Source organism: Epargyreus clarus, unplaced genomic scaffold (assembly GCF_041222505.1).
Source record: "Epargyreus clarus isolate Ecla_fem2 unplaced genomic scaffold, WU_Ecla_fem_2.2 ptg000003l, whole genome shotgun sequence".
Lineage (NCBI taxonomy): Eukaryota > Metazoa > Arthropoda > Insecta > Lepidoptera > Hesperiidae > Epargyreus > Epargyreus clarus.
In genome coordinates this window covers 17,746,416-17,769,770 of record NW_027332211.1, presented here as the reverse complement: position 1 = coordinate 17,769,770, position 23,355 = coordinate 17,746,416, and the positions used below count along the sequence as shown (strand labels likewise).

Below are 23,355 nucleotides of genomic sequence, written 5' to 3'. Positions count from 1 at the left end.
AAACCTCCAAAAGAGACATTACGGCAAAGTAAAGCTCTAAAGTAAAGTTCTAAAGCTGACTTCACATTAATTAGTCATTAAAATATTTCGCCCAAACTATCTCTGTCTCGTTAACGGCCAGAGCTTGCAACTAGTCGTATTAAATAGTTTTAGTTCCTCAACTAGTTGCCGGTCGTCTGTACCTTGTTTGTTTAGTTGCAGTCCGTCCACGGCCCAACGCTCATGTCGGGCTCATAGCGCTCCATTAGTGCGCTGTTACACTAAAACTATTGAGTATGAGAAATAACTGAAATAAAATAATCGTAACGTGAATTGTGAACTTAGTGATATTCTTCTTTTAAGATACAAATATTTGGTAAGTTTTTTTAAATATGCACCTAACAGGTTTTTGCCGGAATGTTTTTGGGTAGATAAAAGAAGAGCTCTATATCTATAAACCGGAAGTGTAGGTTTCAAAAGTTATATCATCATGAGAAAAGCTAACCTATTAAAATTATATTGGCTGTAATCAAAATTACTCTAAAATTAATAAGTTTGAACAGTATTATGTTTCAGTTTTAATTTACTTATTTATATAACAACATATACTTTAATTTAAGCAATTCATTTTATAGGGAACAACTTTTTGAGCTGTAAGCTTTCGTTACAAGCTTTACTTAACCTTATCACAGTGTTTAAACATTACATTGTCAATAAAAACTTTTCCTTATCAGTGAACCCAGAGAGGGATTAAGAAAAGTAACATTCTCAAGTACCCTTCGCGGTTCCACTCTGGACTTCTGGAGACACCACTGTGTCGCCTATTCCTGCCGTAACCCAATCCTATGTGAAGTTTCCTAAAGCTGTCCATGGGCTATAGGAGCATGTTACCATCGTCAAGTCTCTCAGTCATCTGACATTTAACGACAAATAAAAGTCCTCTATGTTAAGAGACGGGGTACAAAATAAATAATCTCTGAAATTTTCAAGCAAAAGAGGTTCTCCTGTTTAAAAAAAATTCCGTTTCTCATCCACAGCAAGTTCCGAATTTCAAATTTTACCCTCCAACTTTATATACGCCCAAGGAATTAACTTTGAAGGGAAACATCGTAAGGAATACAGGAAATTAGGAGTTTTCCACTACATCTTCAAATTTTCGTTACGTCCAATAGGTAGATACCTTCTTGGTCAGCATGGTTTGTTGTGACTATGAACTTTACCCTTTTTTGTAATGGTTTCGTAATAACGAGTGTTCCGAGAGATATTACGACACATATTAATTGATTATTTATGCGGTAATTTAGACATTTCCTACGTGTAGAATAGTGACTACGGTCTTATTTGAAGCCTTTTTTGGAGTTTTGGACATTTACATTTATGTAAAACTAATTTTACTATTATGCGCAAATCCTCTTCATGCTTATTGTATCGCTATGATAAACTTAGTAGTTTATCAAAATATAGTTCTTATGAACATTAAGAGTATAAATTAGAAGAAGCAAAGGAGCATGCAGCTAATGATAAATTGTCTCTGTCGCCTATGAACATCTGTATTCGAATCCATATAGAAGAGGAGTTCTCCGTGAAGCCAACAGATGCGTTACCATTTCTGAGGACTAAGATTGTCATGCTGGAAATACGTGTCAGCAAGATGGGACTTGATACCCACCAGTCTCTCATATGCCGCGTCTGCGTTCACCGCTAAAAAAACTTCATTTGTCATGGCGCCACGGTCCCAAGGAATTCCACTCACCATTGATAAAAGTAGAGGGATACTAGGAGTTGACATATCGTGTGATGTGCAGTACCGGGGTCATTTGGACGTTAAGGCGAAGTTGGCATCAAGGAAGCTAGGCTGCTGCTCCTGCTTTATAAGGCGCAAGTGAGACCCCACATGGAGTACCTACTGCTCGCATCTCTGGGCAGGGCACCCCAATACCAACTTAACCCACTTGACTTCGTGCAGAAACGCGCAGTACGAATCGTCAACGATCTGAGGATTTCCGATTAGCTAGAACCTTTAAGTTCGCGGAGGGACATAGGTTTCCTTTGCGTGTTCTACCGGCTTTACAATAGTAAGTGTTCCCAGGAACTATTTGACCTGGTGCCTACGTCACCATTCCTCCATCGCACCACTGGCCGAAGGATAAAGTTCCATCAACACCAACTGGACTCGTGGGGGTCCTCCACAGTTCGGTTTGCACGGACGTGCAAGATGTGGAATGAACTTCCTCCCGAGGTATTCCCGGAGCGCTATGACATGGGGCTTTTCAAAAAAGATGCAAAAGAGCTCTCCTTCAAAACCGGCGATGCATTGGCGACTCCTCTGGTGTTGCAAATGTCCATAGGCGACGTTAACTACTTTCCATCAGATAGCACGTCTGCTTTATCGTCAGGTTCAAATATAAATATATAAATATATATATATATATAATTGATAATATTATATATATTTTATAATGAGATAACATTAAAATTATACCAACCCCGCTGTTTAGCGGGGGGTACCGGAAATACGTGTGTAAGTTTAATCATTTAGTTTAGTTTTGGTTTAAATAGTTATTTAGAATTTTTTAACAGATATATCAAAAAACAAATTAATTACGTAAATTTAGAACTGGTAGTAAATTCTTGTAATAAATTAAACTAGTAAGTAATCGATTTAAACTTTAGAAAGCCATAAAAATGTAAATAATTTTCTCATTAAAATACACTACTTTTACAAACTCAATATTAAATCAGGCCGTAAAATTAGCTTGAAAACTACACAGCAAGCAGTGTTTTTCTCTAAAAACCAGTCGTCTACGTCATACGCAGTCGAACTAGTCCGCGTATTTTTTTTAAATCCCTGCGTATTCTGTAAACATGCCCATGATTAATTGTTACGACAAGATACTTCGCATATTCATGGCCTAGGGGTACAAAATACAAATATCAGCCTCTTACGATTAGTTTCGGAATAAAATGTAGGTGAATTGTTGTTTCCGTAAAAAATATTTTCTAGTTCTTTAAAAAGCGAACATATAAATTAGGGTGCTACTTTACTATTATTTAATGTGCTTTTAAAAATCAAATCAGTTGCTTATTCTCCAATGAATTGGTCAATATAAGACTAGGTAATAATAGAAAGAAAAACCGGGTGCAAACCTCATCGGTAAAACAGAATTAGTTTTCATTCGCTTAAATTAGTTATTTTTAAAGTTTTCTCTATATAAAGTCGCGAAGTTCAGTAAGAAGAAAACAAAACAATATAATACAATACATTTGTAGACATTACGTAAGTATTTAACTAATATCAATTTATAGAAGTAAAAATATTTAATGATATGATATTAATATTTTCTGACAAAAAGTACAATTTAGATATAGTGGAGGGTAGGGGGTTGCACAATAATTTCACACAGTAACAAAGACGTGCCTTGAAAAACTTTGAAAATCACTGGCTTACACTGATACCATCTTTGCTTGTTACTTAATATTACGAAATTAATTATTTATCGAATGGAAAATAAAGTACTAAAGTTGTTTTGGAAATATGATAATTTAACTGGTATTTACTATGGCATGCTGTTGGTGGGTCCACATTAGTTTGAACTGGTTTAAGGTAATGACTAATGACAATACTGATTAACCTTGCAAAGTGACAGTATCATTAATTTTTTTAAATGTTTTTATAAATGGAAGATTTCACAACATTGATAATAGTTAATGATAATATACATATAAGGCTACCGCCCTAGTGTTTTTTTAATAAAATTAAAATAGTAAATGAACATGTTGTCCACCTAAGTGTATCTGTAATCAACCCTCGATAAGATTAGATTCCTACTTCAGGTTTCAACAGCTGCGTTGCCAACTTCAGCCACAACCCCATAAACCTATGTGAAATATTTCGCATTAATTAGCTCGAACAAACATACAAAGATTAATAAATGCGTACCTATTGAGATAATAAGTAATAACGTGCCAATATTTTTTATAAACATACCTATGAATTTGGTAACACGCAAAAAGTATAATAATACATATGAGATTAAGAAACTGGTTTTAAGCATCTGAGACAGGCATGTATAAATTAGGTATAAGCTAAGAAATCGATACCTACTGAAACTAGATCCGAGGCAACAAAAGACGGTAATTGCAAGGTAACCTATTTTGCCCTCATTCGCTGATATTACGGTCAGGAGCGTCCACTTGTCTTCATTCACACGTTGACCGATCAATCATCTGAAACCATTCCTAAGCTTAAATGATTTTAGACTAATTAGTAATTATCGCGTAGTTAAGACATTTAAACATTTAACGAGTAATCACAATACGCGTTTTTAATTTCATTTAATTTCTGGGTTGGAAATTAACCTTCGATTAATAATTGATCGAAAGAAATAATGTTAAAACAACAAGACAGACTTGAAATGAGATACAATAATTAAATTTAGATTGTCAACTGACAACTTCATAAATACCAGACAGAAACGCATAGATAATCCAAATAGATATAAGTACTATACCATATTTAAAACTTCTAGATTCGACCTGCGTTTTTTTAACGTAATAACATAACCTTGTGAGGTGGTAGCACTCTATGCGGTTCGACTCCGGCAGCACCACCGTCACACGTATTTCTGCCTCATAAGCAGTGTTGAGCGCTACTCTGTTCTGGTTTGAAGCATGTGCTAAGGGAGACATACTTTTCCGAGGCGTTCCAGCTTAGTCCTCAGGGGTAGCAGTGCATCTGTGGCCGACCTCAGGCAGGTATATCTAATCTTATCTTGAGTTGATTGCATATGTCCATGGGCGGCAGTAGCCACTTACCATCAGGTGGACTGCATGGTCGTCTGCTACTCCTATATTATAAAAAAAACACATTAATGTACTAGGATCCAGGAGTAATTTATAATTCTTTTGTTAAGGGGGATATAAGAGTTTAAACTGATTGCGCCAGCCCCAATTACTTTACATCCTGTCGTTTATTCGATATGAAGATAATATGGTGTTCTATTTAAGAGATTAGAAAGACATGACGATTCGCTTGATATGAACTAGCAATCATGTACAAAATATATTGAACAAAGCGATTCCTTCAAGATTCGACTCCATAGGCACCAACGCGGCCCCGCGAAATGAATCTACCTTATTATAACAATTATCTAAATTATCTAAGTAACAATGTTAAGTGAAGGGAATGTAAGAAAGTGACACATATAAGAAAGAAGCGTTCCAAATTAGTTCTCCGGACTAGCAACGCTAATGACTCTAATCCTATATATTTTGGGGTCATTACATTATATGCTAATAGACGACAGGGACAATTTACATGTGTACGCGATGATCAGTATTTAAATATAAAAAGTCTAAGTAGAAAACAACTGTCTCCTTTTCTCCTCCTTTCTTTTTACTCTCCTCTAATTTTGATTGAAAAAATATTGTAACTAACGATTTGTAAGTGCCTGTAATGGCGATCCTTTATGATAATGAGATAATAATACCCTTGCTACAGATGACAATGCAGCGAGCGCAGAGCACGGAGCGGACTCCGCTGGTGCAGCCCACCTACATGTTCGAGAGCAGTCTTACCAGGAACTACCAGAAGCGCCTGCGCAACTTCCAATGCACCATCTGCGTCATCCTCATGTAAGTTACAACTTTAAAGCAAAAAATATAGTAACTTGTACATAATAGACGGCCGACTTATATCGTATGAAACTTCTACTTACGAAGGATCATCTTAATCTTCGAGAGAGTCGAGTCGAGAGTGATATTGGTTTCCCTTTCTATTTATGGAGTTGGTTACAGATGTCCATGTGCGCAACTTTTTATTTCACCGCAACTTATGTAGTTTAACATAGAAAAACGAATTTTTTTATTCTCTTTATCGTCGTAAACCCAAAGCTGAGAAGCAAGCAAGAGGGCAAATGAGGAGGATTACGCCATAGTGCACCGCGCTGACCAAGATTGCACAACAAAGAGGACAATCTGTTAAATCAGTGATATCCAAAGTGGCTATTGACCCCCAGATATCGACGACGATCTAAAAGTCAGTGAAAAGCACATTTCAATTTGATGAATCTTTGAAATACAATATCATCTATAGGCAATATAACTAATCGCCTCAAAATCAAAAAACATGACAAGTGGTTTACGAGACAAAAAGTTTAGGGACCTACGTATTTATTAAATCATATAATGTTCCTACATTTAAAGTATGCTTAATTATCACTTGACTAAAACCGGTTACGAACTAGTAAATTACTTGTTCATAATGTAGTCTAATTTTTCGAAGTTATGTGCGTATTAGAAATTAATGATCACTTGCTTAAACGTTGAAAACATCGTGAAGAAACCTGCATACTTAAGAAATCTTAATTAAAAAAAAAAGTTTGCAAAGGTATGTGAAGTCTGCCAATTCGCACTGGGCCAACGTGGCCTAATCCTAAGGCCTAATCCTTCTTATTATACGAGGAGTCTCGTGCCCAGCAGTGGGACAGTAATGAGTTGATGATGAATCTACATTCATGTACAGTGTAGTACTGGCACTGGGAGTTGACAATTCGAATTGCGAGGAACGCACTTTGTAAACTATTTATCTTACAGGTCTGAGATCTTAGAATTGTCCAAAGATTAAGAACTCGGATTTTGCCGGTCGTCTATTTTTATCACTCCCATCCGATACCTACAGAGATCAAAACAATAGCCTAAGCATTTAAGATAGCCTAAGCAAGACTAAAATTGTTACGTATACTTTGGAGATCGATTCTGTACAGTAAAAGTCAGAGATAACACAGAGATTTTAAAAATTCCACCGTTAAAGGAGTAAAATAAGGATTGAAAGATTATGTATATTTTTTTCAGTTTAGAAGTAAGGCACTTACACCCAATAGTTGCCTATTTTACAAGCTTTTATTTACTTCACCTATCCCGGTATCTGAAATAATATCAGTTGACGAAGTGCAATCCTCATATTTTACATCCAGCGCCCGAACTAAACTATAATGAGTCATAAATTATACTAGTAAGATAAAATGATACTAACAAACAAAAAACTTCTCAACTTTTTTTTTCGAACAGTGTGCTACTCTCGGTGACCTTGCTGCTGACCATATCCTACAATTTGGTGGACATTGATTTCGAAAACACCACGACTGCTGTTCCACCGACCACTTCGCCACCGGCCACCGCACCGCCGACTGCCGCACCACCGGCCACTGCACCACCTGCCACCGCACCATCGGCCACCCCACCACCGGCCACCGCACCACCAGCTAATCCACCTCCTGCTCCCGGGAACCTCACCATGTCTCAGGAACTGCTGCCATTGACACAACTCAAATGGCCTTTGGAAGGTAAGAATTAACTTATCCTAATAATCGTGATGTATAAATGTCGAAAAGTTTATTATGTACAAAAAAAAATTAAAATATCCTTAAATAAATACTTTATCGTATGCAATAGGTAGTGGATATAATCATGATCTTTGGAGAGCTATTAAATTTAGTCTTGATCCTTTGCAAAGGTCGACCACCCCCAGCGTTCGTATCCTCATCCCCAACGAAGGAAGCCATTTCTTCGGCTGTGCTGCAAGGCAAGGAAGCGCTGAAGGCTCGCCAAGACCTGGAGAGTCTCCGGAAGCCGCTGGACAAGGATTCTCCAGCCAGGAGAGCCCAGAGGGCAGCTGCTACCTCCCCGAAGGTCAAGCCGATGGCTGAGACTGCATTTGCGACTGAGGAAGCCACCAAGGCACTGTTGAATGGGTAAATAACTTAGTCAAACCAAATATAAGTTAGTAGTAATATTCTGTCGCCTTTATCTGCACAAGATGAAATACAAATTTAGATCGAAACGCTTTTATTGTTATATGCCTGTTACACGTGTTTTTATTTGACTTTAAATAAATTACTATGCTTTATAACCCGTGGATTTATTAGTTTTTCATTCAATAAATCTCAAAAAAAAAAGATTTGTTGATGTTACAGAAAGTACTTTATAATTTTTTTTCTGGCATTCGACCAATAAATTAATTTTTATTTCTTGCCTGTTATTTGATGGTGGAAACTACCACTCAATGATGTTGAGGATTAAGCTTTCTATACACGCCTTTTGACAAACCAAACTGCAGAAGCACTACAGTAAATAAGGCACGAGCAGAAAGTTAGAAAGATGATAGAACCAGTACTGTCCGACTGGCGTGGTACACTTATTTATAGCGTGAAGAAGATCTTGCGTTTCAGACAAAGGGTGAGAGTGCCAGCTGACTTACCTATAAGTCAAACATCCTCAGTAGTGGCTACGCGTCTGTGATTGGTACCTATGGACGGCAGTGACCACTTGCCTGTTCACCCAACAGCATGCGATTTCGTTGCTTCAATCATTCAAATCACACCTTAGATGTTTAATTTCTAATAGATATACAAAATTTCGAACTCTTAATAGAATTACGAATAAACAATAATTCTCATAATCATTACATAACTTATTATTAAGTACATAAATAACTAAAAACACATTCACCATAAATATTCAAAATTACTTGATCAATGAGCCAATGTCCAATAGCCCTTCTACTATTCAGATCATCGTGTAGATACTGCGTTTCAGACGATTAACTAATTGACTACCTAGGTCTCGAATTTAGGTCTCGGACTCTTACTAACTATGAGGTTAATGTACACTTGGAATAATAAAAATCATTTCAGAAGTAGGGTATTTTTTGTTTTGAGTTAATTCGAAAGATTATGTACAGGGAGACCTTTTTCGTCGATCTTTTGTATCAAGAATGGCAAATACTTTGATAACGCCTACGTAAGTACCAAGATTAAGCTCCTCCCCTAATTTATTTGATTTACCTGTTGAATTGATTAACATTTATTTTATTCTATTACATAATCAATTTACTTGATCTGTAAGCGTAGGTACCTACTACTTTAAGAGTTGTATTTTAATAATTATGTTTAAATTAATATAAAATATCAAATCAAATTACTTTTAACTTAAAATACAAAAATATACAGAATCTGCGTCACGAATAGGAAGTAAGTATGACTTCATTTTAAGTTTTTTTTTCAAAGAGCCCTTGAACAAATTTAAAGGGCAATCAAATACCCATGAGAAATCTGTGTGCCCCAAATGTGATACAAGTATGGTCATAAATTAGGTGTAGGTAGTTGTGTCGACACCGACGATTTATTATGACGCAACATGTAGCAGACGAACACTTCGTAAAAAAAGGGTATTAGATTTGTACCGATAGAGGTTCGAGCAAGTTGTCTTTTGGAACAAGTTTCGGCCAAAGTAAAATTTTCGGTTCTGGACAAAAATTTACCGAACCTTTTTGATTGCGTTCGGCTATACTCGGATGTTTGATTAATCCAAGCTAAAGCTTCGGCCTTGTGTTAGTGGTTATTATACGAAACTTTTGCCCAGGGAATTTAAAAATACTTCTAAGGGTTAATGAATGTATGTACTAATGCATAGACCTAATGCATTACACCTAGAAATTAGGACTTTCTGTAGCTTTCTATATTCTATGTTATCTTGTGAAGATATCTCACATAACAGAGAATATCAGATTGGTTGATTTATACGCCCGTTTTTTATCAATAGCAATGTTTTCCTGTTACAGATCGACATTTGATCATTCCTACCAACTAGGACTTCACTAAATCTATCTTTGGTAGCCAAAATTTGATATATCGGTTGTTAATAACGATAGGTGTCTGTCAAACATTATTAGCCAAGCTGCAACCATAGGTAAGGGCCAGCAATTACGTCACACGTCTATCATGTAACCCAATCTTGCGACCGCGACACACTATCCGCTCGAGTTTGGCTTCGTTACTTCGTTTCACCTCACCGCCCGGCACCGACAATAAGCCACAGACGATTAATACTTAATCGGATTTCGATAAACACACCCTCATGATTACCGAATAGTGCCGAAACCAACCAAATTCGGTCAATAACTATACACTGCTATATAAGTTAATCATTTTCTACAATGATATGTTTAAGTAGGCTCAAACCTTAAGTAATCGGATATATGAGATTAATTATATCAAAAATGAGGAGATCAATGGGCGTAGCTACAGCTTTTAAGGGGTCCAAATGAAGGTGTAATGAAAGTCGGTGAATAACAAAAACAATATTACTGTTTAAAAAGGACTAAAAGGTGTCCTAGAGGGTCTGAATCCCCTAACACCATTCCTCCCTTACATCAATTAATTAATAAATTCGCGGTAAGTATGTACCCACTTAAAATAAAACTAAGAATAATCTTCAGTTAGTAATAAATGATTGCAAAAAATCATGATTATCATAATGAATTGATTTACAAGTTTAGGTATAGTTAAGTCACGCCGCCATTTTTTATATAAAAAAGCGCCTGCAAAAAATGTATGGCAAATTAATACGAGCACACGGAAATGTTTATCAAATGACAGTGACATAAAAATATAGTAAGTACATTTTGTTATTACTATAAAAAATGCTATTTACGAAATATTGTAATTTAATAAAAATATGTAAATATTTGTGATCACATCTTTATTTCATCTTGCTACCATATCCTTATGCTCCTACTTGATGTTTAGTGTTCACTGCTGTTCTTAGACACTTCAACAAATGCTCGGTATATCTCTGTATTAAATTACTTTGATCTTAATGGTAATAGGTCCCTTAGAGTTTAAACTCTGGAGGTATCGCCATTATACCACTTTCTGCCTAATAACAGTAGTGTTAAGCACTGCTGTGTTTTGAATTTAAGGATGTGCTAAGAGAGACATATCCAAGGCATTCTACCTGATCCTAAGGGTAGTAACGCATATGTGGACAACTTCAGGTTATATCTATATATAATCCTATCAGGTCAATTACAGATGCACATGGGCGGCAGTATAGTATGGTAAGAATACCATCAGGTCTGCACTCTCGTTTGCCTATGAATAAACAAAAACTTAAGGTGATTTATTATCTCCAGCACAGATGCATCTCAACGCTCAGGAGGGGTTGGCATTGGCCCTTCTACAGAGGGTTCCTTCCCCGAGCCCCTCTACTGCACTATCGCCCCAGCCCCCTGCGTGCCATCCAAGTACAGGACTCAAGACGGAAGCTGCAACAATTTGAACAACTCGCTCCGGTGGGGTGTTTCCAACACTCCATTCAGGAGGGTGCTACCACCGGATTATGGCGATGGTGCGTATGTTATTTGCTGCACACAGTCTGCTTATGGTGTTATCTAGATGTGTATTATGCGTTGTTTTATTCTTATAGCGCTATGATTACGAGTACCTATCATACCGTTTTGACACTCTTAAAGTGTTACCCTCACAAACCCCCATACAATCATGGGAATATTGTGATTACACGGTAGCATCTAACAGAATCTTAGCATAGAATGAGGAATGCATTACGGAACGAGATCACAAGTGACAACAAGCAGACTACAGGCAGCTTCTGATATGCTTATTACTCTTCAATAACTACTTCTATGCTCGATCAAAAAAAATCTCTCTTATATTTCCAGGTATAAGTTCGCCGCGCCTGGCCGCAGATGGGTCAGCGTTGCCCAGCGCGCGCGACGTTAGCGTGACGGTGCACCGGCCGAGCTACGCGCACGACACCGTCTTCACTGTCATGCTGGCCGTCTGGGGACAGTTCATCGACCACGACATCACTGCCACCGCGCTCAATAAGGGTAACTATTAGTTTTAATATCTATCTGACTACTTTGCTCTCAAAATGACTAAGGATTGTCTAGTCTAAGTCAGGATGGGGAGGTATATACATTTTTATTTTTTTCTTTTATAAGATGAATGAATGATCAATTAGAAAATGAACGTGAAATTTAATTGTCAACTACCGCCCATATACATTCGTAACTACCTCCAATATTATAACAGGGTTTCTAAACAGGGGTCAACAACCTTAAGTAGGTACCTAAATAAAATCGCCTGCAAATCTTTTAATGTCAAAAAATCTTTTGGTAAGCGGTCAATGTGTAAACAATGTGAATGAAATATGTCTGTTTTGAGGTAAACAGATACTTAAATAAACTTCACATACTCTTACTTATCCAATACTTCAAATACATATTCAAGTTCCCACCTGACATTCTTCATCCAAAAATCATTTATTCATTCAGATTCCTTTTTGATTTACAGGCGAGAACAACAGTGCCCTGCTGTGTTGTGACGCGGACCAGCCTGAGCACCCGGAGTGCTTCCCGGTGAAACTGGACCCCGAGGATCCCTTCTATCAGACCTACAACCTCACTTGCATGGAGTTCGTGCGATCAGCCTCCGCACCTACATGCTACTTCGGTAAAATTCATTACTTAAAAAAGATAAATAGGTATAAATAAAGATAAATAGATAAAGCAAGATAGACCTGCTGAGTTACTGAGTTCTGAGATACGGGTTGTAGGATGGGAAACATACGAGTATCGTATAGTATGTAACTGACAATGATTTATAGGTGTAGGTCACTGTAGGTATACAATAAGGTAATTTCATTACAAGTTCATCAACGCCTCACTTTTATCCTATTGCTGAACCTAAGCCTAGGGTTTGGGCTATAGTAGGTACAATACCCTGGCCAAGTGCAGGTTGGTACACAGTAAACCTTTAATATTTTTAGAGAATTCTCAGAAACGTAGAGTTCACGATGTACTTTACTGTTCACTTAAATGCGATAAGCGAAAACCGAAAGGCTAATGTCATAAGGTATTCTAAAGGGAAACTTCGTAGTAAGTGGTACATGATTTCGATTTTTTTAAATAAAAATAAGTATAATTACATTAAAGTCCGTATAAATAATTAATTATTGCGGAGCTGGTATTACGTCATGCGGTAATTTTCTTTGTAGTCATTTACATTACACATATTGCAATTTGAGTTTTGTGATTGATTCAAAACTTTTTCCTGGTCAGTAATATCCTGGTCGACACTCTCTTGTAGATGCACTGAGAGTTCTATAACTTGTACAGAGCCTGGTTAATCCCTAAGTTGTTGATGCTGATAAATTATTTTTGACATTACAGGTCCGAGGGAACAGCTAAACCAAGCTACAGCATTCCTGGACGGGTCAACAGTATACGGCTTCGAAGATACCAAGTCTTTGCAGCTGAGACGCGGCGTGGACGGCGAGTTGAGGATGCTGAGGATCGCGGGATGGGAACTGCTACCGCCGTCCACTGACCCCGATGATGGTTGTAACACTGAAGAGATGAATGCTAAAGGACGATATTGTTTTGAATCTGGTGGGTATTTTAATCCTAATTATATTCCGAAAATATTTATTTAGATAACATTAATTCACAAAAAAATGAAATCAAACTGTTAAAAACAGCTAAATAAAAAAGAAACATAAAATCCTAACAATTTTGAAATAGTAGCCTGATAAAATTATACTTCAGACTGCTCAGCAATGAGACATGAAAAGAGAACCATTTTCTTCCTTCATTGTAGAACCAACAAAGTGATATACAGTACAAAATAATTTGTTCTCGTTATTACTTATAACATGGCCGATATTTCTAGGTGACGAGCGTGCAAACGAGAACCTCCACCTCACGACCATGCACCTGATCTGGGCGCGACAGCACAACAGACTGGCTGCCATGCTGAGGAAGCTCAACCCTGACTGGACGGACGAGGTCATCTTCCAAGAGGCCAGGAGAATCGTCGGCGCGCAGATGCAGCATATCACGTATGCTGAGTTCCTGCCTGCTGTTTTAGGTAAGTTTTAAGGAAACCACACTTCATTAATAACGATCAAGTATAAATTAAAACCTTATGTGGACGTACCTATCTACATATTAGAATGATTTGAAGCCGACATTTCTGCTGTTTACTTCTGTCTAAATAAAATATCCGAAAGATCGAAGCTTTGAACGATATGTTTGGGACACTTTCCAAGGGTACAAAATATCACACATCTGGCACAAAATAACATGGATTTCGACATATGATTTAGTTATAGATTAACAGTATAACTGATGAGTAACATACTATAACTGATAAAAGCGTGATATTATTGATCAGGTCACGACGTGATGTGGGCGTTGAACCTGACCCTTCAAACGGACGGCTACTCCAACGTGTACGACCCCACGGTGGACCCTTCCATTGCTAATCACTTCGCCGCAGCTGCCTTCCGATTCGCACATACGTTATTGCCCGTGAGTATCTTAAGATTATTCAGAAACTTCTTAACCCTAACGATTAACCTTAGGTTAAGATTGTTGAAAAATATTTTTCTCCATCTGACATTATATGACATTATATGGTCACTGCTGCTCGTAGACATCTATGACCAACTTCATTTAGAACAGAAGGGTTCTAGCTGATTACTAAGGTCCCACACTCTTCCAATAAAACGCAAGAGCTGCTTCGGTCTAAAAATAGACTTTGATAATTCCCCGGTCCGATTGTACCATTTATACCACGTATTATATATCAAAATGTCAACGGTTTCCAGGGCATGATGCAGAACGTGGACCTGCGCACGGGCACGGTGAGCTACACGCAGCTGCACGAGATGCTGTTCAACCCGTACGCGCTGTACAGCGCGGCGGGCGCGCCGCGCGCCGTGCGCTCCGCGCTGCACACGCCCGTGCACGCTGTCGACCCGCACGTTACCTTCGAGGTGGGCAACTCTCCATCATAATAATTGATACCCGGTTATAGGGAGAGAGGGGCGCTTTCCTTGTGAGAGAAACAGAGGAAAACTCTTCCTGTCCTCTATGCCTAGATAAACATTGTAATTAGAACTTAGTAAATTTTGCAAATAAATCAGAGACAATAAATACATACAGGTGAAGTAATCGCCATGCAGATCACCTAGCGTTATCAAAAATAAGCGAATCTGTATCTTAGATCGCTACCACCGACTGTTGCTTACATAGTATTTAATGAATATTGAAGATGACCTATAGGAGATGAAGTTACATTTATGAAAATACATCAATTAACAAAAATAGTATCTCTCCTCTCTTTCTTAGTTAATGTGAATTGATAAATTGACTGACAGTCCTCCTTCAACTCAACTCCATAACGCACAATCTTCAGCACAATGAATGCAAAAAATTATTTATTTATTTTTGTTTCAGCTTAGCAATCACCTATTCGAACGACCAGTGGCAAACGCCAACATTTCGACCGCAAACACAACTGCTGTACCTACGAAATCAGGTCCCTGTGGCCTGGACCTGGTCTCCCTCAACATCCAACGAGGGAGGGATCACGGTCTGCCATCGTACCCGGCCTGGAGAGAACATTGTGGACTCTCCAGACCAGCGAACTTCGAAGACCTAAAAGAAATATTCAACGATATGTCGCTTACCAGAATCTCTGACATATACTCGTGAGTACAATAGGCCCAAACGATTGATGATGAAGATGATGAAACGATTTTTGTAACGAAAAAGGTTACGCTGGACCGATACTTTATGACAATATTGGAAAATTATAGATTTATAGATACGATATAATAAACAGTAATACCCCGACTTACGCTACCCCGACTTACGCGAATTCGGAGTTACGCGATTTTCAAATCTCGTCGATTCTTCTATGGTTTGAGTGTCCCGCAATTCCCTATTATAAAAAATAAGCTTACTAACAAGATAAGCAAGATTATTCATGTAAACATTTGTATTTGTCAACACATTTGAAATCATACCATACGATGGTATGTACATGCATACCCCGACTTACGCGAATTCGACTTACGCCGTTATCATTCGGTCCCACCCATCGTGTAAGTCCGAGGTGTTACTGTAATTTACAATTTTATAGCCCCAGAAGCGTTATTTTAATATTAATTAAAAAACGTATTTGTTTTAGGAGTGTAGACGACATCGACCTATACACGGGGGCGGTGGCCGAGGAGCCCAAGGGCCGGTTACTGGGCCCCACCCTCACCTGCCTCATAGCGGACCAGTTCATGCGGCTCAAGGTTGCCGACCGCTTCTGGTACGAGACAGGGGATGAAACTGTTGCCTTTACTTTAGGTAAGTCTACTTTTCTGTTATTGCATGAGAGTATTATCTCAAGATTTCATGTATTAATAGGTATCCTTTATATATTTGTGTAATAGAATAGGCATACAGCCATGCAATTGCCTTGTTGTATGAGGTCTTCACAAACCTTAAACATTTATAACTAACTCTAGATCAGGATTCCCGAAGTGAATCACAGATAGGTTTATCACTTATGAGGACAAAATTAAAACAAATCATACAGTGGCGGAAATTCTATAGGAGGAAAACACCCAATTACGGAAAAAACCTTATTTCAAATTTTGCCGTCTCCAAACAAACGGACGCAAATAGTGATTCAGAGCTCTTCTTATATAAAAGTACACATTACATAATACGAAAGCGCGATTTGACTACCTCCCAACACGTGCCGCCCGGGGCAAGCCACCCTCTTCATCCCCGGCACACACACATCTAGTATGATAAATATAATATTTGAATGTTGCTTGAATGCATGTTTTTGTATTTTTACCGTCTATTTACATTCCCAGAACAACTAATGGAAATCCGTAAGACGACTCTAGCAGGAGTTATTTGCGCCAACGAGAAGCTACTGGACCAAGCCCAGCCGAAGGTGATGGAGGCACTCAGTGCCACCAACCCACTGGTGGACTGCGAGGAACTTCCACAGCCTGACTTCAGCCACTGGGCTACCACCACAACACCCAAGAATACACCAAATTAGACATTTTTCGTATAAAGTGATATAAATGACTTTTAGTGAATTGAACAAGTGACTTTAAATTGTTCAAATTTGTTTACATTTTAAACCTAAATCATAAAATATTTATAAGGTTTCCAGGAGACTACAGGGCATTGGTGTAATACATTCCTAACTACCGAAATTTTACCTAACTCTAATGTCATCAAAATCCCCTGAGATTACAAAACTTTGCGAAAAAAAACTAAAATATTAAATAATTATTGTTGACATAATCATCATACAGATCCCCCAACAGCAAAAATAAAGCTAATATGACTTATTTGTCCCTCGGTCACAAATAACAATACAAGGTACCTATTCCATGAAGCTCGGTTGACATTAAATTTGTGATGTGAGTATGAATATAGTCACTAAAATACCGCGACTAAAATAGCAAGGAGAAGCTAAAGTACTATAAGCTATTTGATTAAAGTATAGTAATAATAATGTACTTCTGGTATAAATCTGTAAAATAGATCTTAAGTTATGAAAAATAGTCACCTATTTAGGTATATCTACATAGTACCTACTTATACTACTTAGTTACCTGCTTCTAAATATTTAAGTAAAAGTTATATTATTATTTTTAAATGAAGTTAGTAATTACATAACTGTGTGTGTAATTTATTTATTGCAGTGACAATTTTATTATAAATAGTTGTAAACTTCACTATAGAAAAACGGGTAACACGGTTATGATATTCGTATGCAATTTCCAAGCACATACATTATTATAATTATGTGATATTTACCTACGTGTGTGTGAGAATGTATGTGTGTAAATATGTTGAATTAATTGTACTTATGTATAAAACACGTATGTTTGCTTTTTTCATTATAAACCTCGCTGGCATAGTATTATGTTCCATATAATGTACCCATCAAAGTACTAGTATCTCTAAATAAAACAGCTTTACGAAAAAATACGGATAATTATAATTGTATTTTTATTTTTACACAATGAATGACATTTCCTATTCAACTTTATCGTCTGTATAAAATTAAAAAATAAAATAAAAACGGCGTTTTTATTAAAAAATAAACAAGTCCTCGGGCGATTCCATATATGACTCATAATATCGCATTGTTATTTGGATAGCCGTAGGAAGGTGTTGGCCTTGCTGCTTCGGACCTACGGACTTGAAGAATACACTTAAATTATAAGAAACAGGCGATTATAAACCTAAGTTTTGGTGCGATACGGGTCACGTGTGTTTTGGCAGCTGCACAGTTGTTGGATGGATGTGAAGTCTAACTGACGTCACGTTTGTTGGCGTATCCTGGACCTTGAAATCAGGACTTGTGATATAATCAGTACATACCAAAATGGACCATCTCCACGTTGTAGCTATCAAAATTGGACACTATATCCCGATACTAAGAAACGTAATTTGGGTATACGAATACGTCGTCTTCAGTATGTGGATATTTTCATTGTAATAGCGAAATACGGTAAATTAATTCGGCTCCGAAACTGCAACGGGAATAGCAGTGTAATGAGGTAATCTAGCCAATCTAGGTAGGCAAGTCTCAGTTGGTAACAATACTAAGCGAATGATATTTATACGCTAATTTGATGTGAGCTATTAGAATAATTTATAATACTTAAAACGTGTATATTCTAGCTGTTTGTGTAGATCGTATTACAAAACAATGTTAAGTAACGTTGCACGTGGTCAGGAGTCTGATGGTAATCTGATAGTGGCTAAGATTCACGCGTGCATCCATGCTACGCACAGGGCCGGATTTAGAGGTCTAGAGACCTTGGGGCAACAAAGGAGTGGAGTGGAGTGGAGGCCCCCTGGCCCCAAACTATTTTCCGGATAAAATGAACAATTTTTTCAGTTGAGTTTTTCAATAAATATTTTATTGTAAAACGCAGGTAGATTCTTCTTGTATTCAGGTTTGTACAAAGTACTGTAGATAAAGGTAAAATAACGAAAAAAATATCAAAGGAAAAGATATGTTTTTTTTACTAGTGTTTACTAGTCGTAATTTTAAAAAATCCGACGTCTTTATTGTGGGGGCCTCTCTTTTGTGGCGGCCCTGGGGCTGCCGCCCCGGTTGCCCTCCCTTAAATCCGGCCCTGACTACGCAGGTCACGTTAATCCGCTGTGCAGTAGATATATCTCTTTGCATGGAGATCTGCTGTTTAGCTGCTGGAAATAATTGAAGTTGCTTCCTTCGACATCCTTCAAGAAGTCATGTTTTCTATGCATCTACGCTTCAAAACCTGTCTCTCAGCACGGTGCATCAGAAGAAGACATTTTTTATAATCTTCTAGAATATAAACCACTCGAAACTTATCCTGTCTGTCCTCTATTTATAGAAAAAAATCAATAAATATCTAGGAAATAAATAAGTATCTAAATATTTTAATAAGTCGATAGATAGCTTTTAAATACACAGCAGTTACAAGTGTTACAACTAAGATCTATATGTATGTAATTGGTTTAAATTCATGAATTCATGGCTTCAGTAAACTATTGAGTATCGAGAAAAGCTCCTTGAAGCTTATCATTATGCAGGTGAGCTTTTTAATACTAAAACTTTCAATCAATAACTGGCTTTCCAATACTCAATACCATAGAATCAATTGACTTCCTTGTGAAATCACTTGCAAAGTAAATCAACATGTAGAAATCATTATCCAATTCCATTTTTTTCACAACAAACAATACATAAGGTTGACTTTTAACGCTTACATGATCCATACAATGAAACCTGATAACGTCCCATACAGAGCCAGCACCGGGCGCCTTGGCATTGAACGCGCAGATATAACGAGTCTGGCACAGCACCGCTGATTGACACGTTGGCGCGCATAGCAATGTGCATTCAATTATGTCATAGCTAGGCTCGCCAACCTTGAAGCGCAATTTCGGGAATTCACAAGGAAAAGAGAGAAGTGAAAGTTTGTAAGTATAGATTAGTATGATATGTATTATTTTGGCGTCTGCTAACCAGATATTTCATTTAATCACATGGAGCACAGCTCGTTAGGAGCCATCAAAATGTCGACGACGAAGTTTATGGGGAAAAAGCTCTCATTTTCTAAGAAATATTGTTATGGCAAATACAAGATATAAATTTAAAATAAAACGAACAAAAAATTAAAACATAAATAAAGTCACTTATAAATCTTAAAATACATAACATATTTATATTGTGAAAATTTGTTCAAATATTTAAATTTATTATCTACGCATCCACTACCCATGACGCGTCCATGTATTTGCACGTGCGAATATTAACTCATTTGAAGAGACAGACTCTTCCATCTGCCCACTTTTGTCTACTCGTAGGGACCCGTCAAAGCGATAAAAAGCAAACGATAAATTATTGTTGCGATTTCGCTCCAGTCGTAGGCATCTTTCGCGAAACAAATCCTCGAAAGCTCTACGAATAGGACGTCCTGGCTATCGTAAAATGGTTTTCAACCTAGTCATAACGCTCATAACGCCCATACACAAGCAATAAAACGGCGATAAATATTTCTTTATGTAGTAGCAGTAGCAAATAGTGAAATAGTAGTCCTGATGAAGTGGTCACTTACCATCCACCATTATATAAATTACTTACTCGGATTAAGATAAGAGTTCTACCTTACTACGTTCTAATTTTGAAAATGGCAACAGTCTTTTATGTCCTACGCGTAAGAGAAAACAAAAAAAAACATAAACAGCTACTTAGTCCGCATCCGCACATAGAAAAACAAACAAAAACAAACCGCATTCGCGCATAGAGACGTAAGAAAACGCACCGCGAGTTTTCCCCGTCAATCAAACCTTCTCGCTGCCACGCCACATCCTTATATCACGTATTTTCCTCCTTTTCTCTGTGGGAATGTATAAAAACAAGATTTAGAATTTGACTGGTGAACTGCATAGATTTTTGGAAAATACTCTCATTACTATATCCCTATATAAAAATTGGTGATATTCAATATGTGGTGAAAAAATTTATGTACGTACGCATTGAACCTAATGACTATTTTCTTAACTCGGGATACCTGGCTAGAGAAGCATATTTTTTTTTTATGTAGTTAGTTTCTATATAAAACAACCTTGTGCTCCTTTGAAAAAAATACCTAGATTTAAATTCCATATTTTCACTGTGGTATGGAGGAGGACGGAAGGTTAGCCTAATCTTATCGTCTTATCTCAGATATATCAAGGCCGTTTCTCGTCATATTATTTCTTATATTTTGACTTATTATTATATTTGTATCTGTATGTACATATTAATCGTCGTTATCATTTGAATCCCACTTCTGGGCACAAGTCTCTTCTCAGAACCAAACTCTTCTTGGTTTGGAATAAAGTCCGCCACAGTGATCAAGTGCGAATTACGAGTAGCTTCACTGAAATTTGGGTTTTCTTTTTATCAGAACGCTCATGCAACTTACTTGCGCAAGGAAACCTTTAAGACAATTTAATTTCTTATACACACACGTCTTTCTTTCGTTCATTCCTTTCTTGCATGTTGATTAAAAGATATTTGGATAGACCACACGCGGGCGGATTTGTAGTAAAAAAATAAAATATCAAAGCGCCTTGGCATTGACGGTGCTGGGTGGGTAAACGAGTCCGCCATTTCTGTGATTAGCGTTGGCGACGAGTAATGTGCACTGGATTATGTCATAGCCGTAGACGGAGCTACTCTGTAGACTCCGAACAGCGAAAGCACGTTTCCAGGATAGACGAGCTACAAAAATTAGTTAAGTATCTATTAATACATCAATTGTTATTTTTGATCATCTGACTAAATGTCAACAATGAACTTTTATGTGCCAAATAAAATTATGGAAAATAAAAAATAGTATTACAATACGATTTCAATTGGACGTTTGGCGCTTGTGTAAAAAATAAATAATAGGATTAAAATCTCAGTTATGACCTATAAAATCTTCTGACTTGCCTATTTCCGAAATTGCCTAGAAACTGTTGTTGTGTAATCTGGTTTGCTATTGAGAATCTACGAACTTTCATAGTATATAGCTACTCGTATTTCTCTTCGGAAATGTATTCCGGGAATTGTGTTCTAGACCCGACTTTCCCTTGTATCTAGGTCAATGAAAAACGGTATTGATTTTTCCCACGAATTAATATGTGAGCTCACCGCAGTATGTGGAGCAGAGACTTCAGAGAATTGGCTGATTGGACAAGCTGACAGACTTGAAAAAGCTTTGTATTCCTGAGCTTTAATTTTTTTTTTTTAATGTTGACTAGCTGCACTTTGCGGTTTCATCCACGTTTAAAACAATGTCTTGTAAACATCGTAGTGTTACTTAGCTTAAAATCTCCCGTTTTTTATAAATTTCTATACTTACAATTTTAAGATAGTTCTTCAAGATCAATTGTTAACCAAGTTGACGTGTTCAAATATTATAGCTTGCATTATACTATTATGATTTGACTAGAAACTAAAGCTTTACATTAGGTATCTGATTGATTATTTTATCTACGGCCATATCATAGCACTCCTAACGCACGCCAACACACCCGCTGTCAAATAAGCGTTCATAAGTAACTCAATTACAATAACAAATGTGCCACCCGAGCTTACAGGAATAAGCAGTAATAGATATAATTTTGAAAGGTAGAAGTGTAGAACAAATAAGGTTTGACCAGAGAGATACCACCGCCACATCATTTGGAAGCAACTCTACCTTTCGGCAAAAGAGGTTGAATGCCGACCGACTTACATAAATGATGAGGTGACTATATCTCATTTCTCGGAAGTGAAACTGACAATACATCTGTGGCCTGTTTCAGGTTCCCCAGTTCTACGTGGAGTTGGTTACAGATATCCATGGGTTTACTACTACTAGTTTACTACTTCAATTTAATAAAAAGAAATTTCATGGTTTAACTGCGGTAACACCATCTCTATAATATTTTGTGCTTTATAACTCTTGTGTCTCCTAGCTTTTTTTATAATATAGGAGTAGCAGACGAGCATGCAGTCCACCTGATGATATGTGGCTACTTCCGCCCATGGACATCTGTAATCAACCCCAGATAGGATTTGATATTCCTACCTGAGGTCGGCCACAGATGCGCCGCTACCCCTGAGGACTAAGCTGGAACGCCTCGGAAAAGTCTGTCTCCCTTACCACAACCTTCAAAATGGAACACAGCAGCGCCTAAAACTGCTGTTATTAGGCAGAAATAGGTATGGCGGTGGTGCCGCTGGAGTCGAACCACAAAGGGTTCTACCACCTTCAAAAGGCTAAAGGCTGGCTTAAAGGCTAAGTAACAAGAACCATTGTAAATCAGTCCACAGGAGTAGAATGGCATTGGCAACCGTCATAACCGTAGAACACCAATCCTATTCGGAGTTGGTTACCGAAGGCGATAGGCGGCAGTGACCTCTATAACATGCATGAATGCATGCTCGTTGCTACCTCAAGTTGATGAAAAAGTCATATAACTTAGAGGCTTGATTCAAATTCCGACCTCCCACGCACCACGTTTAGTTTAGTATACTAAAGCGCTTCTGATTTTACAGTTTATAGGTAGACAAATTATTTTATTAGTCTCAGTTTTTCATAACGTTAGATACACAAATTATTTTAACACACTCAGTTTTTCATAATGTTAGATATACCTTGTTAAATCTGTTAATTTGAAATATA

At 37.4% G+C, this 23,355-nt stretch overlaps 1 protein-coding gene and 1 long non-coding RNA gene across 2 annotated transcripts; one reads left to right on the top strand and one right to left on the bottom strand.

The window, feature by feature from the left end:
• Positions 1-150: 150 nt before the first annotated feature.
• On the bottom strand, positions 151-4,431 carry LOC140756136 (uncharacterized). Its single transcript, XR_012103874.1, has 3 exons — positions 4,339-4,431; positions 4,085-4,206; positions 151-286 (listed from the first exon to the last, which is right to left on the bottom strand). It is a non-coding gene; the product is annotated as an uncharacterized LOC140756136 (long non-coding RNA).
• On the top strand, positions 182-17,633 carry cd (peroxidasin homolog cardinal). The gene is made up of 14 exons (XM_073091569.1): positions 182-355; positions 5,480-5,613; positions 7,048-7,322; positions 7,493-7,730; positions 10,952-11,166; positions 11,498-11,668; positions 12,135-12,293; positions 13,013-13,231; positions 13,512-13,709; positions 14,016-14,152; positions 14,452-14,619; positions 15,083-15,336; positions 15,819-15,985; positions 16,504-17,633. Exons 2-14 carry the CDS (start codon positions 5,480-5,482, stop codon positions 16,695-16,697), a joined length of 2,529 nt encoding a protein of 842 aa, XP_072947670.1. The 5' UTR covers positions 182-355; the 3' UTR covers positions 16,698-17,633.
• The last annotated feature ends 5,722 nt before the right edge of the window (positions 17,634-23,355 follow it).